Source organism: Bombus bifarius, unplaced genomic scaffold, assembly GCF_011952205.1.
Source record: "Bombus bifarius isolate JDL3187 unplaced genomic scaffold, Bbif_JDL3187 scf7180000007968, whole genome shotgun sequence".
NCBI lineage: Eukaryota > Metazoa > Arthropoda > Insecta > Hymenoptera > Apidae > Bombus > Bombus bifarius.
The window spans coordinates 1065996-1083263 of NW_022884354.1; the positions used below are offsets into that span (position 1 = coordinate 1065996).

Genomic DNA, 17268 nt, shown 5'->3' on the forward strand with positions numbered 1-17268 from the left:
ATCATTAACAACTATACCAAAAGTCACCATGTTACGTTATTTCGTTATTATAAATATCAAATATTTATAAAATATAATTGCATTATAATTTAAAGTCGTTGAAATCTACTTAAGATACAAATATACATGTGAAGAATAAACTTACAGATAAGCACAAACTCGCTTAAACAACGATTATAAACGTCGCAGATGAATTACGCTCTCTTTGACTAAGCCAAGGTGTTGATATATAAAAGGACTGAGAGACGATCGTTGCACAGTGCACATACAGTGCAGTTTCTAGAAATTTAATCGACAAAATGGACCTAATAACAACAACTTTTGCCACATTAACACTTTATCTTATACGTAAGTACATCTGTTTTGTGAAATCGAGCAGCTTTCTGAAAAAAGTGCCCATAAGACAAAATGGTGATTTAAGCGAATTAAGTTTTGGTTCTAGGTATTTAATATTAGCTAAGTTTCACCTGATAATTATAACGGCTCTTAAGAAACATTATCTTTTTCATATTTATAAACTAAATAAAAAGTAATTCACCTATTTGACTGGAAAATTCATCGAGCATCTACATATCTACAAATTTGCTCTTTCACTGAAAAATCTTCAGCAAGTCGGAATTTCCAGTTCTTTCGTCGTGAAATTTCATTCCAAACCTTCGTTCTAAATCTTTATTCGTCTATCTTCGCTGTCAAATGATAAAACATAATTATTTATTCTCTTTGACTTCCGCGCGCTATCACTCTCTCATTATCATAAAAGGATGATTAAAATATTAGTATGGAAAGATGATTAACTATTCGACGTGAAACACTGGTATTTTCAAAAATTGCAACGAAACCGGAATTAGAGTTATTACTCTTTCAGTCGCCACCAACAGAATTTTCACTGCTGCTGACGAAACCACCGAGTCTGGTAAATGTGTTAAATAATTATTAAACCTTCATATGTATCTTTTGCTTCTCGATTTACAACGTTAACGTTAGTTTTTGTTTAGAAGAACCGACGAAATGTGGCGAAAATGAAGAGTACACGACGTGCAATCTTTGTCCAAAAAATTGCGAAAATCCCTTTCAGGAAATTTGCTCGCCAGGGGTAAGCAAGAAGAATAAAATATGGCAGGATCTTGATTATCAGAACGCCGATTAGAGAAAAAGGACAAAGTTATTGGAAAATCAACGTTTTATTATGCAAGAATTAATTAAAATGAAGATTTGTCGTCTTTGTTTCAGCCTTGCATAAAGGCTTGTAAATGTAAATCGGGATACTACAAGGACAGTGAGGGCGTGTGCGTGTCTATCATAGCTTGCATCGTCGATAATATCAGAAATCGAAGTGAGTAATCATCGATATACGCAGAATATACAGAAATGTGTCAAATGTCCAAGATACGATTCTCGTTATATTTGGTAAATGAAAAACAAGATTCCACTTTTGTATTCCTATTTATAAAAATATGGAAAGATATGGATAAAGACAAGGTTCCACAGTTTACTAAGAACGTTTCTAATCGTTAGAAAAAACAAGAAATGAGAAATCTCCTGAAATAATTATTCTTCTCGTAGTTCCACAGGTAACAGAGCGAAGCGATTCTTCTTCGGCAAATACGTCATAGCCAAGGTGCTAAAATTGAACAGGTGTTTATCCATGTTTGGAAGAAGGAAGTTTAAAGAGTACAAGTAGAACGAGAATTACGCGTATTGTGTACGATATTCGGGAAGAAAAATAGATATATTAATCTGCTGTTACTTACTCAATTTTAATAACGTCTGTCGCAGTATATTTCTTGATATTTGTGTATAAATATCAAGAATTATGAAATAAATGTTCCCATATTTACATACTTCAAACGAAGTGCGGTCAGTCGTATGAATTTCTGCAAATCTTGACGGATGTCAAAGACCACGACCTCTCCAGATTATAATTTTGTTAATTGCTCGTCTTGAACGATACCGATATTATCTCACGATACTTACTTTTTCAAAACATATGTTGCATTAAAGAATAATTCGAGGAAAATATTTACTATGGAATCGTAGTACTTAAATTTATCGAGGAAATTGCCAAAACAAGGTGCATCTGCTACCGATTAAAGATTATTGTACAATTATCTAATCATGTGACAATATTCCTAACCAACAGTGTATTTACTTCGAATGGTACTCCAGGTCAAGTACTGTCGATTTATCAATCAACATCTAACGTACGCTTCTAGAAGCATCCTCCGACCGGTTGGAGCTGTTTCAAAGACAGATTTTATCTTTCCTACATTTCTATCGTTAGGATATTTCTTAAATTCGAGGAGAATTAAAAAAGATCGTGACTTAGAAATGACGACAAAAACTTTTTTAAATATTAAATATTATTTTTCTGCGGCGCAGCTAAGTCTTGACCAAATTGCTGCGACTTCTCTAAATATTCCAGAAGCTTGAAAAATTCAAATGGCTTAGAGAAAACAGCCATCTTTCTCGAATATACTCTGTTCGTTTCTAAGAAGATCTCGGCAAAGATCAAATAGCGTAAAGTCAACCAACTACGGCCTACGGATACGAGGACATTTGCCGAAGATAAGCACTTCCACTGCTATCAAAGGCGCGATCTGTCTCTCTCGATACTATCGCGATCGTTCGAGGACCAAACAACCTACTAAATTCACAGCTTTTTGCCCTGATGCATAAAGATGCGTGAAGATGCACAAAAATGGTCAAATTAGCGACCACGATAAGTATTTGTACGCCACTTTCGTATGGCTACAAAAATTTAATACTGCGGAAATGAAATTAGGAGTTTGACAAAGAAACGTTGCATAAAAAATAAGAATGTGTAGCCACGGTGAATGGTGATATTTGTGCTATGAAATGAGCTACGACGATCGCGAAACGTCCCTTGCTTGTTTGACCAAAAAGAATTCTACTAAAAGAGGAGAGAAAAAAAAGAACTAGAAAGAATATTAACACCGAAACTCGACGAAATATTGCCTGCTAAATTTCGGTGCGCGCGATTGTCAATCGCTTTTGTTACGCTTAGGCGAAACCAATTCGCGACGAAACTTGCGAAACGACGGGAACCGTGGAAAGACGCGACAGCCACAGGCGACTTCTTGGAAGAAACGAGATTGTACGGTAAACACGAGTCGAAGTAGCCAGAATTGGATGGCAAAGGTCGTTATCCGTAACCTCGTTTTACAGATTTCGAATATGTATTCGGTTTTCCCAATGGTTTCGTTCACCGAAACGACGTCAACTTCCCTTCGAGATCATGACGGAGACGATATGGTGAAAGAGAGGCGTGTTCGTATCAATGAGCAACGACTAATGGTACAGGCAAAGATTAGAAACGAATAGGCACTCGACTCTTCGATAAATAAACGATAACATTACGTAGGAAACGACATCGGTTATTTCCTTAAAGTATTGAAATTTTTCCTGGACCTCGCTCGGGTGATCTAATGAAACGTGAAATAACGTGCTAATAAGATACACGAGAACGATAGGTACAGTAACGGACAAAAGTATCTGAATAATTGCAGCGGATCACGAAAGAATATCACACTTGTGGAAATTGGCAAATTGTGGACAGTCAATTATTCGTTACATTAATAAACTGGAATAATTAATGAGACCATCTTTAACGCTAATTATATTTTTCGGCTTGCTACCGTATACTAATCTTTTACCAATTATATGTTTGCAATAAGTTCCTTGTGTCTTCTATATACATTTTCGAAATGGTTTCAAATTTTAAAGAATAAAAAAAACTTGTTGCATGGAACAAGAATTTAATTGCGAGAGGATTTGATTTTCTTGTCAAACAGCTGATTACACAGATTCCAATTGTATGGATTCGGCAATTAAGCGCAAAAAAATATCACTGGGAGATTTGCATCACCTCGTTTGTTGTTTGCTACGCGTATATTCCATCGATAGACGAGATATCGGCAGCGATAAACAACAAAAAGATTGCCACGAGCTATCGCTAATCTGGATATGACGAAGTAGTTAAACGATGAATCGAGAGAGTAGGATGAGTCGATTGCGACAAAAAATTTTGGAAGCACGGTAAGCGAAAAGGGGGAGTGGAGTGTGAAAGTCATGCGTCGGATTGTATAAAAGCGCGAGCGGCAGAAAGTACAACTCAATCGTAACAGACGCAACATAGATTGACAGTAGTCTCAAATCTCAACGTTATTTCGACGACTTTAATCGCCATGACTCGTGTAGCAGTTCTTCTCTTACTCGTCGTAGCTATTGTGTACAGCAGTAAGTAAACAGAAATTATGTTATGTTTTTGTTCAACGCGAGGCTTATTACCTTTCCTTTTACCTTTGTTTCTTAATTTTTTTTATTAAAAATAATATTATATTTTACATGAATATTATGAATAAACTAGTGTCATTAATATAATGTAATAATATAATTAATATAAAATGTAAAGAATAGAAATTGAGAAATAAAGTAACTCAAATATATAAAAAAAGTATTAAAAGAATTTTCTTTAGTTTTTAATTATTATTTCGCTTTACGATTACACCGCGATTATTTATCAAACATTATCGAATAACGAATCTATCCATTCAACGATTAATTACAGGTGCATATCCTCAAGCGTCAGAGGTTAATCAAGAATGTGGTCCAAACGAGGAATTCAATTCTTGTGGATCCGCGTGTGTGGACACCTGTGAGAAACCAGCATCACCTATCTGCCCTATGGTTAGTGTCTCGTGATGTATAAATTTGAATAAAATTTTAATTCTTCGATTTATATCATCGATTGCTTCAAAAAACGATCAATGTCTTGACGATTCCACGAATTTTCTGTTACAGATGTGCGTGATCGGTTGCCAGTGTAAACAAGGTTTCGTAAGGAACAAGGAGAACAAGTGTGTGCTCACTCGCAATTGTTAAATTTTAACGAAATACTTTTCTGTGAAATATTTTTCTGATCGAAAGATCAACATAACGCTCGCAATAATTATGCACGGTAGAATGCTTCCTGCGTAATTTGTTGTATCATTACTTATTGTTAGTGGTAGCCACTGAACGACTACAATTATTGTACTGCTTACTTTTGTTAAGCTTTGTTACATTTTTAGTGAAATACACATAAACATATTTACTTCTTCTTCTTCTTCTTTATTAATCCCGTATTTTTCTTTTTAACACGAATGGAGTTCCAACGGTAAATTTTTATACTCGAAAATATAAGTCAACCAAACAGTACAAACGACGAATGAAAAGAATTTTCAAGAAGGAATATTGTGTTTATTATATTAGGTAAAATCGTAACTACAAACGTTTGAGTTATATTTGTCTTGAAACAAGCAAATTCATTAATAGTATTTAATTAATTAAAATTTGAGCCTAAACTTTTCATATTACCGAGGACAATTAACACACCATGAACAAATGTATTTTTTTATATTACGTAGATTAGCTGAATTGTTTATGTACGAACCTAATTCTTTGACTATTCTACGTCTCTTAAAAAAATCTGGAATATTTCTGAGATACTTATCAATGTTGTTATTAACGCTTTCTTATGCTTCCTCTACACGTTATACGGAGAACTCACTGAGAATATGTTAAACGAAAGTCTAATTATTGACTGATTCATGGTCGATCAATGTTTAGCCCTCAAACCTCGGTTAACGTTACTATAAGCTGTAAAAGGTTAAGAATAGCGAAAAATCACATAACTTTCGGCCTAAAAACTACATCTCTTACCTAGTCAACGAAATCTATCGTCTGTTTCTGCATCAACGTTATGATAGACATGTTCACGATGTATTGTTTAAATTTTCTTTACAAGCCCAAATGAAAATCGAAAAGTGTCACCTTTGCTTCTTTTTTCGCTGTTCCAAATGCAATTTTTTTTTAATTTTTTCATAAATCATCTAGTGAACTAATGCTCTTGACTTCTCAAAAAAACCCAAGCCGTTTGGCCCAATTTTAAAAAAGTTAATCAATTTCAAAGAGTGTTGCAACAGTGTTGGAAGTCACTGTACTGCAAATAGCTTCTTTAATTTTTAATTTTAATTACAATTAATTTAACCTCTCCTTTAATTTTTCCCAAAAAGCCGTATTTGTAGCATGTAATCGAAGCCAGAATCAAAACGATACCTACAATCTTATAATTAGCGCCGATCGGAACACTGCGCTCCGACTATAGTAAACACTTATAATCACAGACTATAGTCGACGTTAGGAACGAAAGGGTCAAAAATAAAGATTGCCTGACGCAATTCAGTGTCAACAGAAGCATCGAGATGTTAACTGAGAACAAAAACTGCTACATACAAATATTTGATTACACACCTATACATATATCGGATATCAGTCTTATCGTCAATTAATTTCTTTAACGCTCGTAGATAGAGATTTCCACTTATTATTTTATTTCTCTGGATAAAAGTCTTTTACGAAAGGTATCTTTACCAATACTTTGTACAATAACGTGATATCTAAAAAGCAACCGTATCGTATCGATCATTCATAATCACAGACGTTACTGCGACCAAACAGAAAAATGTTTCGCAATTACAAAATTAAAGAATTAAACGTCAATTTTTGAATCGATTGATCAATGCCAAGCTGAAGATGTTTTATATTTTCTACCTTTTCATACCTTCGATATATTTCCACTCCAAAATTAAAGATACAGGGTTGAATCATCGCGATTGAGTCTATACGTCTAATTTGCTTTTAGTCTCTGATACGTACCGAATGACTCATCGATAATGTAGGTTCATTGATAACGCGTCACACACCTTGCGCTTAATCGAGCAAATGTTAGTTCATTCTCAAACAAAGCAGCCGCGAGGTTAGTCGATTTTAGCAGAATGGGTGAGTAAAGTCAAACAGTAGGTTATCGAGAAAGGCGATCGTTTATTTTCTCTCGTGGAAAGTTACACAACTTCTTTTTCGTTGGCCGGCAATAATTTAATAAATCAATAAATTATACGACCTCAACATTCGTCCGGCAAGACGCATTCGTTCAGCGAATTCTTTAAGTATCCATCTATGCATTGACAATCCGTCACGCATTTCTAAAAGAAACAAACGAATTTTAATTCACGGTTACAGAAAATTTCTCTATAAGGAAATTTCTTTGAAGACACTAACGCTGATACAGTTTGGTTGTTGGGGTATTCCACATCGAGGCTCGCACGCAGTGCCACAAAGTTTGAACACTTGGTTAGGTGGACAGATTATGCCAGCGTTGATCGCTAAGCGATTATGATATGAAATTAAGACATTTCTTTGTAAGGGATCTACTGCTAGAACTAAAAAGAATCGGGAAGAAATCTATTTGATCGTCAAATACTTACAGCTGACATAAACAACGACAATGAATAAGAGAAGAACAATAACACGAGACATGTTTTATGTCTTTCCTCGACGGTAGTTCCAAATGAAAGGTAATCTTTCAAAGAAGCTTATTTATAGCAACACCTTCATCCTTCAAAACTGATAAAACCGCTTACTATTACCTTATCGCTTTTACTTTCGATTCGCCTTCCATAAATAATCACTTAAGATTATACGTATACTGATCTAGAAAAATAATCTTAATCTGACTTAAAATAATTTAAAAAATATTTGTCAAGATCGTAAAACGAGCTTGATAAATTGACGTGTCTATCGTTCGCACGATAACGTAGTAAAAATTCATAAGGATCATGTAAAAAGATGTATAGACGCAAGCAACGAGAATGAGATAAAAAGCAACACGTTAAAAGGTTCCCTAATTATTTGGAACGGTATATTCGCATCTCGATCTGCTAATCTCTTATCCACCATCTCCATCTTGAAGCATATTAAATCGTCGATCTTGCACCTTCCAACGAGCAACCCATATTCAAAAGCAATTTATCACATTAATGGACCAAAGAGTAGTCAGAAGATGTTGAGAACCATTCGAGCAAATCGGAAGAACATTAAGTTATCGACAATAAGTCGTCTGCGTGAGAGGTCGAACGGTTAATTGGCTGTTAATATATCGTCTGGAACGGGAAACTACGGGAACGACTGTATAACAAGCAAGTTCATTCTGATGCAGTCGCGTTTATCAAGGGGGCCGGATGGTAAATTATCGGGGTACAGGGGCGGGCTAATGTTGCGTACAGTGGTCGGTGGCTGTGCAGCAGGCAGCTTGTCTATTCGCCGTGTACACGGGCAAACAGGCCGCGTTTAATCGCAATCGCATTGAATTCCCGCAAACGTGACTTTTCTCGCGTAACTAACGCCTTCGGCAAATAAGCTCTCGAATCGCCTCGATTACCGATTCCCCAGGTATAACCGGCCGCCCGTGAAAACATGCCGGTCCAATTAAAACTTGCTTACCCTTTGGAACAATCGAAAAGTCTTGCTTCGTTCAGCTCGTTACAACTTTTTAACAACTCAGCCGCTCCCTTGGCGTAAAATCGCAATCTCGCGATAAATAACTTTGATTAGTGATTAAGGAAAATCTTCTTGAACGTTTCGAATATCTTGAATATTCTCAAAGCGCGAGACACTGGTTTTAATGGATGAGCAATTTCCATCAACGAGGAAACACTGTCGAATCGCTGGATTCGCGTACACCGATCAGTAGACTCGGCATGTTGATCCAAATTTATATTTTTACGAATACGACTAACAAATAGAACGTACGCAAAGGCTTGTTTCCTAAATATTGTAAAAATAGTTATACTCCAGATATCTCAATTCTTCTTAGATGGTATTTTCTTCGGACTGGCTTCAGAGCAGACTGAACGTTCTTTGAGAAACGAGCCGGGTTTACAAAACGTCGGAACAAAGCGCAACTACTGATAAAACGCGATTGGAATCCGAAGAAGCACAAACACGTCACATGTATGATACAGTTTTAAGCAGTATACTTGGATTTTACTTTTTGCATCTGGATCCAAACGGTTTCATCAGCACGAATTTCTCGAAACGTGTTTCGAGGACCCTCGGGACGAAGCGAAATCGTCAGACGAAGCAGCAGGAGAAGCGGTCGAGGGTGAATCGAAGGCAACCGAAATTCCTGCCATATTTCGCTGAAACCGAGTTTCCTTCCGGCTGGTTGATTCAATATGTTCCATCCGGGTAAAACGGAACTCCAGCCAGGCTATGGACAATACACTTTTCCGAATGAATCCCGTGGTTCCATGAACGCGAATGGAATATCTCGATCGACGATCCCGCGGAATGGAGCGGCCAAGATATAGCCAAATTCTGTTCCGTGTTCGATGAACGAGATTTCGAGATTAAGAAGATAAAGAAAGATGATCGTGTGTTTTCTATTTCTTCGTGTGTTCATGCAGAAGATGTTAAAACGTATTGAAAACGAGGGATATAATAATTTCTATTGGGAAGAATATTAGCGATTTTTCCTAGTATTATCGATCGTTTGAACCTACAAATTCTATTTACCAAACTTCTAGTCTTTTATTTATATTGCAAATCATTTTCTCAAAACTGGAATTTTACCGACTGTGACTCAAGTTAGCAGCGAAGCACGACTGTTCTCTATTTAAACATCTTTGCATGCTCAATTATTAATGATATTGAGCATGTTTATCGGGCAGTCGTTAATACTACTAAGCACGTTGAATCAACGATCGATTAGCCAATGATAAATAAAGGAGAAGAGATTAAGATTAGGAGAAAAAGGATATATCGTTGAAAATTTGGAAAATATTCATAGCGCTCCTTCTATTGCGAGATTTAGTCTCGCGATATAAAGGATCCTTGTCTCAAACGGTCCATTTACGGTCGAAAATTTAGTGCACCGGCAGCACATAAAATCTCAACGAACGAGGCTCTGGCGCGATGAGATTTATGGAAATTGAAGATCTCTATAGCGAAGTTGTTACAAATCTTTCACTGGATCATCGTCTATTTCGCGTCCAGACATCTTTCTCGCCAAAAGTATAACGTTTCTTAAGCACTGAATGGCAAGTATCGAATTTCGTTTTATTTCGTTTTACGCGTGAATTTCGTCCATAACGTTAATTAACGAATAAACGATTGACGAATATTATAGTTAATAAATAATCGGTAGAAATTTATGCAATGATCGAATACAGGTGCTCGAGCACAAACAATATAACGAATTAGAAAATAAACGATTGGTTATCAGAAAATGTTGTCTAATTGTCCTATGTAGCGCTTAACTACCACTGTCGGTAAAAGGTATATGCCTTATCGAATACGACTCGGTATACGACTGTGTTAGGCTGGTTGCCAGTCGCCAGGAACTTTTCCGACGCTTTATTTCTTGTTTAACTTTTACGAATACCATAAGTAATTTTTAGGAAAATATTTTGTAATTTTCTAATATATTACAAACTGTACTATTACATCGTTGCATTCGTCGTTAAAATAGATTTTAAAAGCGAAAGGAACTTTAAGAGGAATCATTTGAAAGAATGTTTCAGAATACCCAATATTAGCAAAAGGGAAAGATGTACAAATACGTGATACCCAACTCGTTATCTACCGAAATAATCGATACGAGCAAATAACACCTAAATGTAAACATCGTGGTCCAGATTACATGACTTGTGTCACGAAGCAATAAATTTTTTTAATAGGCTTGAATAAACGATAAGATAACCTCGCGCATTAACAGTATTAATACATAAATCCGTGCAATATCGACAAGTTAATTCCGTACAAGAAGCAAAAGCCGATAAAGGAAAATAGAAAGAAGCTTAAGGAAAAATTGATACCAATAAAATTTTTAACGATCATTGATTACCACCTGTGACTAATTAGCTATTCTTGAGACTAGACGGATCAAAGGAGAATTAAACGTAAAATTTAGCGGAGAAAGAGGCGGAGGTCGTTAGGTAGATGGCTACCATTAAATTCCGTAATAAAACTGGACCGTGGTTCGGGTCGCAGAACCGGCGATTTATATCTCAATTAAAACGCGGCCGTAAAATCGCGTTGTCTTTGGATCATCCATTGAAGCTCCTAGCTTTCTCGAACTTTCGCTTCAAACACTGTGAAATGTATTCCAGTTTGCGAATGTCTATTCGCGTTAACGCTCTAATAGGATTATCGTGAATTCTGTGAATCGACCTAACTGTTAGGGGTCCGTTTTATCGTCTGGTCGGTGCGCTTTGATTACCTGCCAGTGTTCTTCGAGCAAACGCGACGATTATCGTCGATGAGACACCGGACTAATTGTACAAAAAAAAAGGCCACGATTGGTTTGTACTTTGTAGATTCTATCTGTCTCTAATCCAGTTCAAAAATCTCCATGGTATTACTTCTCAAGAGAATTACTTTGAAAGAGATCGTTCCATCGACGTTTATAAACATAGTCTCCTTACTAGTCCGCGAATGCTTATGCATTTACAGAAAATTAAAACGTCTAAAAACACACACGCAATATGTAAAAATACGAAAAGTATTGAGAATAAAGTATACTCGCCACGATGCTTAGAGGATGAGACAAATATCTGTTACTCGTATTAATAAAAGTATAAATTTGCATAAACACGTACGGTTTACTCGTTGCTCTTGTATCGCACGGTACGTAGAGAAGAAATTCTCGAACCACATTTAGTTGAACGCCAAAAAGACAACCCTCTACCCAATACTCTAAATGGCCATTTTCCACGACTTTTCGTTCACTCTGCTCTGATCGTCGTTTAATCGTCCCCTATTCGTGATCGATCCCCAATCCCCATTCCGGAGAAGAAGACGGTGTCCATGTCGTCGCGGGACAGATTCCTTTCCATTACGAAGATTGCGCTTGTTCTGCGCGAAAGTAACATAGCAAATGTAGTAAAACCTCGACGAGCACGGTCGATCAAGAAGATTACGTTCCCGACGATACGGAGTATCCTCAAAAGCTTTCGCATGGAGAATACGACCGGCTACATTGCGAATTAATCCGAATCGACGCGACCGTGAAAAATGAGAGACGAGGTGGTTGTATTTCGTGTACGCGAAAGGGTTGCCTCACCTGGCCACCGTATCCGTTAGAATATCACGCACGCCTGTTTACGGTTGCCAGGGAAACACCGGTGCACGCGCCCGCATCGACAAGGGGATTCTCTCGCGTGTCCATCCGTGACGCGCTTTCAGCCGAGCCTTGGACGCGGCGGCTTCGCGTATACTGGCCCATGCGTTTCCTTTGAACGAATTAAAGCATTTGGCAAATTGGATTCCTCGCTGGGGCGGCGCGGGAATGCAGGGTGTAGATTTGCCGATTGCCTTTCGCGTCTCTCTGCTTTCAGCGAATGTCCTTTCGACGCTTCTCACGATGGACTGCGAAGGGGATGCTTTCAACCGTACGGAAAAGCTTTCTAGTTTCTTTCGCAGAGATCCTAGGAAGATCACGAACAGGCTCTCTTTCTCTGCGCGAAGAGCGAAAAGGACGAAGCTGTGACAAAAATCCGCGAGATCGCGAACTTTACCATTAGGCTACGATTACAGTGGATTACTTAGAACTATCGTTCCAAGCAATTAGATATCCAGACTTTCTTGCGGTGTAATTTATCGAGTAACAGCATTAATAAACTGGTTACACGGGTAGTAAGTAACAGACTTCTTTCTTAGTTACATAGAACAATTAGATAACTTGCACGATTTATTTGCAGAAAAAGAAACGATGATAGAACGTGTCAACGATTTTTCTGCTGCGCAATTATTGTTTTCATCTGAACAAAAATGTGATCTCAGCGGGACTGAAAAACCAACAGCCTGCCACGTTTGATTGCTCCGTCGTATTCATCGGAACGACGGTTCGTCAGAATACGCAGCCGCTGTTATACTCGTTGCTGGTTCAGAATAAACGCTCCACCTGCGACGATGCTGGGCCAAATTTCAAGGCACCTATTTATGGTTGCCAAGGAAACATGTGCACAATTTTACGAGGGGAACGTGAAAACCCCTTTCGCGAGTCCGGCAACCACGATAACTGTCGTCGTATTTTCCTGACGGCACACGAGTCGAGGGACGAGAGAATCGTTGTTGGTAATACGCGTGTACCGAAATTCACGATGCGGACTAAGATCGATTCGGCGAATGTTCATCGAAATCTTTTTCGGTGTACGGTGAACGTTCTAAAAGAGGAAAAAGATTATTATATAATTACGATTCATCTCGTTAAAGATAAGCAACTATCCGAATACTTTGAAGGTACAGGGAGGAAAACTGCAGACGTTCGCCAAGTGCGAAAATTACTGGCTCGGAAGTCCGATCGTTCTTTCCGCTTGGAGGCAGTCGACGTATATTTTCAACGTCGCTTCGCACCGTTAGATCCGGCTAATAACACCAAACAGTTACGCTCTTAACGGGTGCAGTTTCTCCTTCGTTAATTCTGAACGCGTTTCCAGACGTTTGTAAAATGTTGCACGCGCCATTCTCCGACTCGCGACACGCGATTCTACCTGTACACGGCCGATGGAACACGAAGAAGGGAGAGGGACTATTCGCGTACCTCGTGGAACGTTAATTATTCGCTAACAACTGTTCAACTTAACCGCTTCTATATTCAAGTTCTACGGGACGAAGCCCCGAAGCGTGACTTTTGCTAAAATTAAAATTGAGACCACCCATCTCGTTTGCTTTATTATTGCCAATCTGCTCGTTCAATGAGAGATCATAAGCTTGACGAATTCGCCTCGGGTAACAGGTTCAACTCGTCAAGATACGTACTACATCTGCTCGAACGGTTTCTAGCCAATTTGTTTCTGCAAACAGTTCTGTGATTTATGGAAGCGGAGGTCGATTTCCAGACTAGGAGATAATCACCGATAAAAGTGTCTTCCGCAAAGCAAATAACGTATTTAGATCTATAAAGCAAAATCGAAACGTACCTAATTCGCTACCCGAAGCAAACGTAAGCACAAAATATCCGGTACAACGATTTCGTTATATTATCTGGATTTAACTTAAAAAATACGAGTTTGTCCTTTTATACAATGAACATACAGCTTATTGGAATAAGTTAACGCTACAAAGTCGCATTCAGAAAAACGTGGCTTGGTCTGCGTTTGCTCTTAATGTCTGATTTATAAAAAAGACTAAAACACGGATTGGCGGAAAAACTCGCAATTCATTTACACTTCCTCGCGATACGTTGGCCTTTCTCTCTCAGGAGTCGGTTCGGCTTCCCTTGGACGATACACCTAGTTACGATCGTACGTTCGCGTGCGAATTCGCCAGGCGAACCGTCCCACTTGGCATAAAGTATCGGAATAGAAGCGTTCACCGTCGCTTGCACTCGCGCAGCTCGATCCTCTCGCGATGCAATCGCGCGAGCGCGTACCAGCACGTATTTCCAGGCGACGAGAACCACGTGCATCCTTGAGCCGCTTCGAGGTTCGTGAACCTGCCTCTCGCGAGCCGATGGACACGCGGATCGACGTCAGATCAGTCGCGAGCCTTTTATGCATCGAAGGAAAATACGGTGTAATACAGTCGACGAATTAGCGGCTGCTCAGAACCTTCGATACGTTTCGAAATGTTCAGAAGAGTGATCAAGGTATATGAAAATACGTACTCATGCAATCAGAAATGTAAAATCGTTTAATCCGCGTAGCGAATTTTAAAATTGTGGCCCCGCCTCCCAAAAGAATCCGAAAAATCTGACTCGTCGTGTCTTTTTTCTGTAGTCTTCGTATCGTAATTGGGAAACTGAAACTGATGTGGTGCTAATTCGATGACCGGGAACGATATATCCTCCAAAGAAGGTTCGTTATTTACGATCTTGACGCTTATATTGGAAAAAGCTAGAGAATATTTGTTTTCGAATGGAAAAAAATGGGGAAAGATAAGGCAATCGCGAGAAGATAGATACAACGTCGTATAAATAATTTACGTACGTAGGTCGACGAAAAAAATATGTTGACAATTGCAGATTTAGTTTCTCACCGAAAAATCAGATCTCTGTTTCTATATTCGCTTATCGGTGTTCCGTGTTTGTAACAAGGCTAATGGTAAATACGATACGGATCTTTAGCACGGTACTTACACGCGTGTCAAATGCCCGCGTAATCGTTTGATCGATATCTAGTAAACGCAAGGCTTTAAACTGCTTCGAGGATTTATTAAATTCTTCGTAACAAGACTACTACATTGTAATATCGTGTACTGTTACTCGCATTAATATTCTGACGCAGCATTATCTCCGTTCGTCCGTTGCTTTGGATACTTTTGTATCATGTTTACTGCGATCCTACTCTGACCGTGGTAAGCTAAGAATCACGCGATTCTTAAAAATATGATTTCTACGACCTTCTAAGCAAATTGCGAGGAATATTTACACTTAACGCGTAATAATTCGTGAAATACAGAAGACTAAAGGCGCTATATACGGCACATTAAAAGTAAAGGCACCGAAAACGCTAAGACAATTGGGACGCGAGATGCGCAGGATTGGGCCAAAGTTACACAAATCGCGATCGATTTATCTCTAAACAAGGAAGTCGGCGTCGATCGTGTCCACCGACTCGCGATCTGACATTTTCGCAGCCTTTCACCGGGTCGCTGTAGTAGCCAGTAGCAGCAGTAGCTACCGTCCAAGGAGCGCAAACATTTCTATCCAGAATGGAGTCCAAGGACCGCTCGGTTCGTTGTATTTCGCAATAGTGCGCGTGTCTAGCGTCGTATTACCGTACCGGTCAATAATCCATCGCCTCTTCTCCAAGTCGGCGAAGGAGCGAGCGTGAAGCGAAGAGAAGAGGCTCGTGAAAGGAGAACGATCCCTTGAATCGTTTTTTTCGAGGGAACAAGCCACGGGAACACGTTCGAATACCCACGGACGCTGATGTATCCTTGTTTGTAGCTGGCAGACGGACAGATCACAAGGATGCAAAACGCGATTCAAGAACGAATTTTACAGAATCGCGATCATGAAAGCGCGAAAAAGTGGCGAGACCAATGGATTCTCTACAATTTATAGCAAGACTCTACGAGTAGTGAAATATATCTATGAATTAACCAGTCTATGAATAAACTGTGAATAAAAATCTATGAATAAACCAACGGCTAAAAGCAATATTCATGAGCTTTTTGTAGAATCAGCGGCTAATAAATTTTAATTACTCGTATAAACATTGACCAACGGTATATTAAAATTCATTACGCATTTCCTTCGATCGATAACTTACTGGTTTGAAATATCTTGCTGGGACAACTGCTCGAATGAATCACGGTAGCGCGTTAATAAATTTGGAGGAACGTTTCTTATTCGATCTGTGTCTTCGAGAACTATGCACACGATATGGAGATTAACAAGATTTCCAAACTTTGCACGATAGTAACGAAGCTGCGCGAATATTTAGAACGCGAATATATCAAAGATGTGCTGTGGGAGTGTTGCAAGAAAGTATAGCGTAGGGAAGAAAAGAAGAACATAATTTTGGCAACGATTCGGCCAACTGGCAATCGGGTCCGGAAACCGCAGCAGCTGCGGCGATCCGGTACGCAATATGCGTCCACGAATCCTTCGATTTGGTGGCGACAGCTCGCAGACTCTTGCGAAACAATGGACACGAACGGAATTAGAGAACGAGCACGGCGTGTCGGATTAAAGGTTCCTGGATGAACGATGCGTCACGCGTCTCCCAGGCGCCGCTTTAATGCCGCCTTCGGAGAAAATTAATCGAAGGACAAACTCCAACACAACCGCGGCTTTCTTTGTTCTGCAATTTCTATCTAGAAGCAGAAAAAGTAGGTTGCTTGCCAAATAATCGTCTTTCATATTGTTTATTCGGTTATGACGCGTCTCGCTGACCTAATTTCCCGCTATCTTTGTTACTTTCCGTTTGGTTATTTACATTGCCCATCTGTATACTCGCATTTTCCGATACGTTTGTTTACACTTTCGATTTGTTTACTTTCAAACATGTTGAATCGACGAGCGACTGTAGACCACTCGCATTACGCAGAAGTATATAAAAACGTAAAAAGCGATCTACTTATTAGCACGGTAATAAGCGAAAATCACCACGATTCGACACTGTGTAATTAAGCGTTGCTCGATGCTTCAAAGTTCCTGCTCGACGGCCGAAGATCGGCGATACAAGCGCAAAACACAGAGAAACGCGAGAAACTGGAAAACGACGACCATGCTCGTAAATCCAACGATTTAACTTCGGCCGACGCTCGTTCCCTGGAGAACTCCTTCCTTCCCCTTGTCACCCTTACTCTTTTACTCTTTATCCCTCAACTCGCCCGTTCTCTGTCCGATTGTCCCGATGAACCAGTGAATCCGCCAAGAAGAGAGGGAGAATCATCCCCCGTTAATGCCGAAGTAATGAC

General features: G+C 39.0%; 3 protein-coding genes across 3 annotated transcripts; 2 read left to right on the forward strand and 1 right to left on the reverse strand.

Annotated features, from left to right (window-relative positions):
* Positions 1-807: 807 nt before the first annotated feature.
* On the forward strand, positions 808-1775 carry LOC117210008 (the record flags this gene model as incomplete). The annotated part of the gene is made up of 4 exons (XM_033452548.1): positions 808-913; positions 996-1093; positions 1231-1333; positions 1564-1775. Coding segments are annotated over 4 exons (357 nt in total), but the record flags the coding sequence as incomplete, so codon positions are not given.
* A 2301-nt stretch (positions 1776-4076) lies between these two features.
* LOC117209990 (chymotrypsin inhibitor-like) lies at positions 4077-5117 on the forward strand. The gene is made up of 3 exons (XM_033452499.1): positions 4077-4257; positions 4589-4707; positions 4822-5117. Exons 1-3 carry the CDS (start codon positions 4206-4208, stop codon positions 4900-4902), a joined length of 252 nt encoding a protein of 83 aa, XP_033308390.1. The 5' UTR covers positions 4077-4205; the 3' UTR covers positions 4903-5117.
* A 1839-nt stretch (positions 5118-6956) lies between these two features.
* LOC117209996 (chymotrypsin inhibitor-like) lies at positions 6957-7410 on the reverse strand. Its single transcript, XM_033452525.1, has 3 exons — positions 7326-7410; positions 7120-7223; positions 6957-7043 (listed from the first exon to the last, which is right to left on the reverse strand). The coding sequence occupies exons 1-3, from the start codon at positions 7375-7377 to the stop codon at positions 6963-6965; spliced, it is 237 nt and encodes a 78-aa protein (XP_033308416.1). The 5' UTR covers positions 7378-7410; the 3' UTR covers positions 6957-6962.
* Positions 7411-17268: the final 9858 nt, after the last annotated feature.